The sequence below is a fragment of the Sinocyclocheilus grahami genome, unplaced genomic scaffold, assembly GCF_001515645.1.
Source record: "Sinocyclocheilus grahami isolate Dianchi unplaced genomic scaffold, SAMN03320097.WGS_v1.1 scaffold717.1, whole genome shotgun sequence".
Lineage (NCBI taxonomy): Eukaryota > Metazoa > Chordata > Actinopteri > Cypriniformes > Cyprinidae > Sinocyclocheilus > Sinocyclocheilus grahami.
The window spans coordinates 74,001-81,202 of NW_015505896.1; the positions used below are offsets into that span (position 1 = coordinate 74,001).

Here is a 7,202-nt window from a genome sequence, read left to right on the forward strand (position 1 = left end):
ATAGAATAGAGTGCAAATGTTAGAGGGTCAAGTTTATTTAATTAAAATAACAAGCAAATAAAATTAGAATTAGGATAATTCTAGTGCTAGAGTTTGAGGGTCAAATGAAGATGAAAGAGATGTATTTTCAGCCGTTTCTTGAAAATTACCACCAGGAGGGAACAGTTCATGAAAAAATCCATGAAAGTTTCATCACAGGTTAAAATTGAATGCAAAATAATTCAATACAGGCATTTCAGTCAAATGTAATTTATGCAATATTTCAAACCTTTAACCCACTTGGGAAAATAAACCCATGGCAACAGTTTAAAAGCAGCCCAATTCTGTGGGAAAAAACGCGGACTTGGCAACCCTACATCCAACAAGAGATCTTCAGAAATCATTCTAATATGCTGATTTGCTGCTCAAGAAACATTTCTGATTATCATCAATGTTGAAAACATTGTGCTGCTTCATATTTTTTATAGAAACCACGGTTTTCAGGATTCTAGAAAATTCAAAACAGCAACATTTATTGTAAATAGAAATATTGACATTATAAATGTTTTTACTGTTACTTTTGATCAATTAAACGCTTTGCTTAAGTATTAATTTCTTTCAGAAAACAACATAACCCTGAATGTATCATAAATATTCTTGTACTTTTGCTGAAAAGGAGGAAGTTCCTGAAACGGTGTGGTGTGTCAGTAAACACAAGCGCTCTGTTAGTCACAGATAAAAGCTTCAGTCAGAGAGACTCTCTCCGGACGCACACACAGCTCATGCCAGTTGGAGGTTTGCCTTGTATCTGCTTTTATCATGAACTGAAACGCGCCCAAAGAGGCTTTCGTCATTAGCAGGATGTGCGGGAGCCCGTTAGCTGAACAGAAACGTCATGATGGCTTCTCACGCTACTACTGAACATGAGTCACGTCTGCTCACCTGTCGTCACCCCTCCAGCAGCACTCAAACTTATCAAAGATGCAGTCGTTCTCGTAGAGAGAGCACAGCTTACTCCTGAGATAACCATGAACCTGAGAGAGAGAGAGAGAGAGAGAGAGAGAGAGATCAAAGTCACAAAACACACTAATGCCACACACAGCAGGGAAAGCTAGTTTATGAATATCTCAGTTTCTAAATGTTTAGAGCTTCACAGTGTTTAATCAGAGCATTCTGGGTAATCAGAGCCATAAAACTAATGTCATCGTAAGTAGACCAAGAAGCATTAATGTGACTACTTAAATAATAAACAATTGCTGATAGTTTCTGTGAAAAAAACCCTGACTTTTTCTTCAGAGCCAAAAAAGTAAAATGTTGTAAATAAGTATATTTTAAATACATTTAAATATATATTTAAAATAATATATATATATATTTTTATATAAATATATTTTTACAGTAAAACACTAAAAAAGTAGCTATGCTTTCTACACTATCCTTTCACTAAATAAACATGCAAAAATTATATTTAAACAATTTCCACCTCAGAAATTATTACTGATATTGAATTGTATTACACTCCCATTTATACATTTTTAGGTAAAGTTAGCTGTACATATTTGTGTTTAATATTGCCTATAATTATCACTAATCATAATTTCTTACTAATACAGGATAGTTTAAATTTCAACAGAAGATAAGCCAAGGACATAAAAATATATGTAAACAGCGAAGACGGTCATGTATTGATTTCGGCATGTAATTATTTCGGAATCCAAAGTGCCGTAATTAAGTTTATAATTAATTATAATCATGGTAATTGCAATATGTCATTAATCCAGTGCATCATATCCAACTTTTCATAATCCAATCAAATCCTGACGGCTTTTCCGACTGAAATATGGAAAAACAATATCCTCATGCAATGCAAACTACCTATATAGAGATGGTCAAGAAATAAATTCCTGACACCACCTAGTGGTCAATGTTGCTAAATTATTATTGTTTATAACAGGGGTCTTCAAACTCAGTCCTGGAGGGCGGCTGTCCTGCAGAGTTCAGCTCCAACCCTAATCAAACACACCTGAACCAGCTAATCAAGATCTTACTAGTCATGCTAGAAACTTGAAGGCAGGTGAGTTGAGGCAAGTTGGAACTAAACTCTGCAGGACACCGGCCCTCCAGGACAGAGTTTGGAGACCCCCTGGTTTACAGGATTGGTTCGCACAAAATGAAAATGATCATTTTCTAACCCTCCTGTTGTTCCAAACCTCTTTGACGTTCTTTCTTCTAAGGGAAAAAAGAAACTTTAAAGAATCTCCTGAACGTTTCTTTTACATAAATACAGAGTTCTGGCATGAAACTCTCGTTGGCGCAGTCCGATAGGTCTAGCTCATTCTGACCTGGTGACATCATTGTCACATGGCAGCTGATTGGTCCTCTCCTGTATCGGTAGCCAATGAGCTCGCTGCTCAATATTCAAATACCTGGCTTTTGTTTGCTGTAGCAGTTGGCAGCACACTTCAGAAACCCTCCACCTTACCCAGCTCCACCTGTATAGATCTGCTACCGGGTGATTCATGTATGCTATATGTGAGTTATTCATATGCGTTATATGTGCAGCAGCAGTATTTCTTACATGCTCACAGCAGCATGTTGTGGATGTATTGGCAGTAGCAAGTTTCGGTACTTGCTCTGCCGCAGCAGCAGCGTAGCAGACCAAATACATTAACATTGTCATGTACATTACCATGCCAATCCCTCCGAGAGTTGTCATGACAGAACTATAAGTTATAGAGAGCGTTCAAGGTCAAACATTGTTTCATAAAAGCAGCTCTTCTGAAATGGTCTGAATTCATAAAATAGCTTCGATTTCAGTTGATACTCATTGATAAACTTCTCCAGGAAGGTGTTCACCGCTGCAGTTGAAAACCAGATCAGCATGATTCGAGAATAAATCAACTCAGACTGGATCAACCTATCGAATTATGAAATGTTATGGTACTTTCAAAGCCCTTTTTATAAGCTTAAAAGCCTCAGTCCAGATTAACTGTAATTGCATGGATAAAACAACCAGAATATTCAGCATTTCTCCTTTTGTGTCCCAGAAGTCAGTCATACAAATTAGAGCAACAATGAGGCTGAGTAAATTATGACAGTTTTAATTTTTAGGTGAACTAATCCTTTAAAATGATTAGCTTTGGCACACCCAAAGCCATATGGATTACTATTTTCTCAAGAGCAAATCTGCCTCAGAGACAGAAACAGCACCTGGTAGGTTTCCACCGGTCGACTCTCCATGTGAAGGTCCCAGATCTTGAGGGTCAGATAATCTCTGGTCATCATGTATCGGCCGCTGTGACTGAACTTGACGTCTGAGATGGATGAGATGATTTCAGAGAAGAAGGAGCGTGTGCTGGGGTCCTCTGGTTCCTCAAACACTGCACAGAAACGCATGATAAATGAGTTACATGACAACAAAAGTCCTCCTGACAGGTTTACAGCTCAGATCAACAAAAGTGTGTGTCTAATGAGCAGTGAAACTTCAGAAACGGACATTTCGAGTGTTGGTCACACAGCGCGGACGCCCTCATGTCACACAGGCGCACGGAGCCCTTGCTGCTGCCGTACACAAACGTGTTGCACTGGAGCGGGTGAAACTCTGACGCCGTGATCACCTCCGTCAGCTCCTCCATGTTGGCCGGCTTGATATCAACAATGTCTGAGTCAGCGGTTAAGTCAGCAAACTTCAGTTACACTACAAGAATGTGAACCAGTGTGTATTATGAGGAAAAAGAATGAAAAATAATAAAAAGGAAGCTCAGCAATTGCCTTATTAACCATTATGAAAAGTTCACATGTTATATAATATAACTGCAAAAAACTGGGGTCAGTAAGATTAAATTTTTTTAAAATTAAGCATGCATTAACTTGATCAAAAGTGACAGTAAAAACATTTGTAATATTACAAAAGAGTTCCATTTCAAATAAAATGCCGTTCTTTTGAACTTTCTATTCATCAAAGAATCCTGAAAAAAAAGAGAAAATCATGGTTCTCACAAAAATATGTAGCAGCACAACCGTTTATTAGTTTATCTTCCATAAGCTGCATTTTTTATCATCTGAAACATTTCCCACGCTGATAGTTTCGCTTTAAATAAATTAATTTGCGCTTGGCGTTTATAATAAATGTTGTTTATAATAAATGTCACTCTAATTTATGTTTAGTTTATACTTGTATTTTTCATTCCTGTTAGGTTTTGAATACTGTTAAATTCAAAGATTTGTTAAATAGTATTAATAATGTTACAGTTAAATTTAAATATTTGTTGAGTGAGGGGAACTAAAATACATGTTTACGGTATTTATAACATTTTATTTACTGGCCTTTTACATAATTTCTGAATGTAATAATAAAGTTTGACCCATGCACTGATGCAACTTAGCTGTGTTTTTTCTCTCAACAATGCAATTTTTGAGCAGGTGCGACTTATTTCACTGAAAATATGAACGATTTCTAAAGGATCATGTGACAGTGAAGACTGGATTCATGGCTGCTAAACAAAAATTCAGCTTTGCATCACAGGAATACATTACATTTTAAAAAATAATCAAATAGAAAACGAAAAAGTTATTTTAAATTGTAATACTATTTCACATCATCCCAGAATTTTTACTAAAATACATGCAGCCTTTGGTGAGCAAAATCCTTCAGACTCCGAACTTTTTGAACAGTAGTGTATGAATAAACAGGATACTGAAGCTTCGGTCAGTGAAGTCCAGGTGCCACAGATTGATCCGGAGGTCATCGGCGGACAGATACGTCTCATTGTCGCTGTTGACTGAGATGGAGTTGATGTGGTAGGTGTGAGCGTTGGCGTAAACCCGCCGCGGACTCGCCTCCACCATCAGATCCATCGGCTGGAACACTGGAACCTGCGCGGAGCAAAGCCTGTTACTCGTATGGACTTATTAATGCATTAACATAATTCATAAAGTGTGCGTGTGGTGTGAGTGTGTTCACACCCGTAGTGTTGTGAGGGATGATGGATGCCTGTAGCGGCCATCCTCTTCTTTGAGGTTATAACCCTCTGGTCGCTTGTCTCGTTCACTGATTTTCCAGAGCTTGATGGTTTTATCTGCATGCAAGAAAACAACGGTGCATTGAATAATCAACATATTTGATAACAGAGCAACCTACACATATAAATGTGTGAATGTGACTGTACCAGTGTTGCTATTATTAACTGAACTACTAAAAATCATTTTCATGCAATATTATATGAACAACTTAAAAATGTGAAATGTTGCCTTGGGAAAGAAATTTCAATATGTTTAAACTTAAGTACTACATTTACTAAAACTGATATATTAAAAAAAATATATAAATATTTTAAAAAGAACTTATAAATTATTAAAACTTGAAAATTCAAATGAAAGCTAATTCAAAATATGAATAATAGAAGTAATATTAAAATAACACTAATCTGTGCATTTCATCTGTTAGCTCACCGTTTGTCGACAACAGGAAATGTGCAGCATTTTTCTGAGGAAGCCAGCGGATCTTGTTGATCTTCTCCTCGATTTCCAGACTCTTCAGATAGTCGAACTCCGGCTCGTGACTCTGGAACGTGCTGTAGACGTTATACTCGGCGCGGAACTGCGGCAGGCTCTTACTCTGATAGGACAGAGATGTCACATGACCTTTTAAACATCCTGCATTACAATGATGCTAGCAATTTGTCAAGGTTGTTAACATAAAAAAAACTAACTAACGAAAAAGAATTTTTTTTCTCTTTTCCGCTAACTGAAACAAAGCTGAAAAAATAAATGATCTAAATGTAGATGACAAACTTAAATGAAATGTTGCCTTTGCAATTAAGGCAGAAATCAGCTGAAGTACTAAAATGACAAACTGAAATACAAATAAAGCTACAAACAGTAATATTAAAAAGAAAAAACTAATACAAATGACAAAAGCAAATAACAAAATTACTACAATTTTAACTATTTAAAAATAAAACCTAATTAATAGTTAATAAATAATAAAATAGTCTATAAATAATATATTGCATTTTGAATAACAATTTCAAGCAACAAAAGCCCATGTATTGTCTTAATGTAAACTTGGAACCAGATCCAGTGCTCATTATATCAGGACATTCTAATTATACATATTCATTGAACAGTGCACAACAGAAATTCCTTAAGTATTGTTTGATAACCGCCAAGAAGCTGTTATTACCGTTCAGGAAAAAAGGGTTAAGAGTCCTGCTGCCAAACTATAGCTTGAGGAACTGATATCTACACCTGGGACGACCAAGTTATCTCTTAAAAGGCAACACTGGACAATTTCACAAGATTTGGGACCCTTTCTTCTGTTACCTCAATAGGAATTATATTCCTTAATGCAACGTATTGTACCTTAAATGTTGTGTGTTTATGTCTCTGTATTGTATATTAACAGGCTGGGGAAGGGGTGTTACATTTAATGTTTTTTGGTAACACTTTCTATTAGGGATGCACGATATATCGGCCACCATATCGGCTCATTTTTTCTGTTATCGGTATCGGCCTGATAAGAAAATTTGGCCGATATCTTAAAGCCGATAAATAATGCATTAATTATAAGGGTATTCTTAAGGCATTATAATGAACGCATAATGCATTATAAAAAAAACTTATAATATGTACAGTACAGTTTTGATATATTATAATATTTACTTATTTGTGGTTATAGCTTTTAAGAGTATGATGATTTAGAACACGTTGCATCCACTTTTACAATGTATTATATTTCTCATAGTTATAATGTATTACAAGTCTCATATCTTGACATTTTTCTTATGCTACTTTACTTAAAGCGGTCAAAAAAAATTCTCTCAAACAGCCATGCGATCAGATATCAGATCAGATGAATGTGTAATATGGCACATTTGCTTTGAACTATTTTTATTGTAATATCAGTTTGATTATTTTGATGGTACCATTTAAACAGCTGTTGATAAGTGACTCTGCAACTACATATCAACTAGCGGTCATTAGAGTATTAGTACGTCTGCTACTGTAAATATTTGCTAACACTTTATTTTGATGGTCAACCAACAGATAAACTGACTATAAGTGTCTTTGCAAGTACGTCAACTTATTCTACCATACTAGATTCTACCATTCTTGAGCATACTAATACTCTAATGAGAGTTAGTTGGCATGTAGTTGCCAAGTTGCTTATAGTCGATTGATTAAGTGGACTATCAAAATAAAATGTAACCATATAAAACATT

At 35.8% G+C, this 7,202-nt stretch overlaps 1 protein-coding gene across 1 annotated transcript in view; it reads right to left on the reverse strand.

Moving 5' to 3' along the window:
• Nucleotides 1-827: 827 nt before the first annotated feature.
• Nucleotides 828-7,202, reverse strand: part of LOC107560269 (serine/threonine-protein phosphatase 2A 55 kDa regulatory subunit B alpha isoform-like) — an 11,136-nt gene continuing 4,761 nt past the window's right edge. The window contains exons 3-8 of the mRNA XM_016244412.1: nucleotides 5,431-5,596; nucleotides 4,945-5,057; nucleotides 4,677-4,854; nucleotides 3,476-3,640; nucleotides 3,190-3,359; nucleotides 828-1,013 (exon numbers count right to left, since the gene is read on the reverse strand). Coding sequence (XP_016099898.1) covers nucleotides 918-1,013; nucleotides 3,190-3,359; nucleotides 3,476-3,640; nucleotides 4,677-4,854; nucleotides 4,945-5,057; nucleotides 5,431-5,596 — 888 coding nt within the window. The 3' untranslated portion in view covers nucleotides 828-917. The remainder of the gene's footprint in view (nucleotides 1,014-3,189; nucleotides 3,360-3,475; nucleotides 3,641-4,676; nucleotides 4,855-4,944; nucleotides 5,058-5,430; nucleotides 5,597-7,202) is intronic.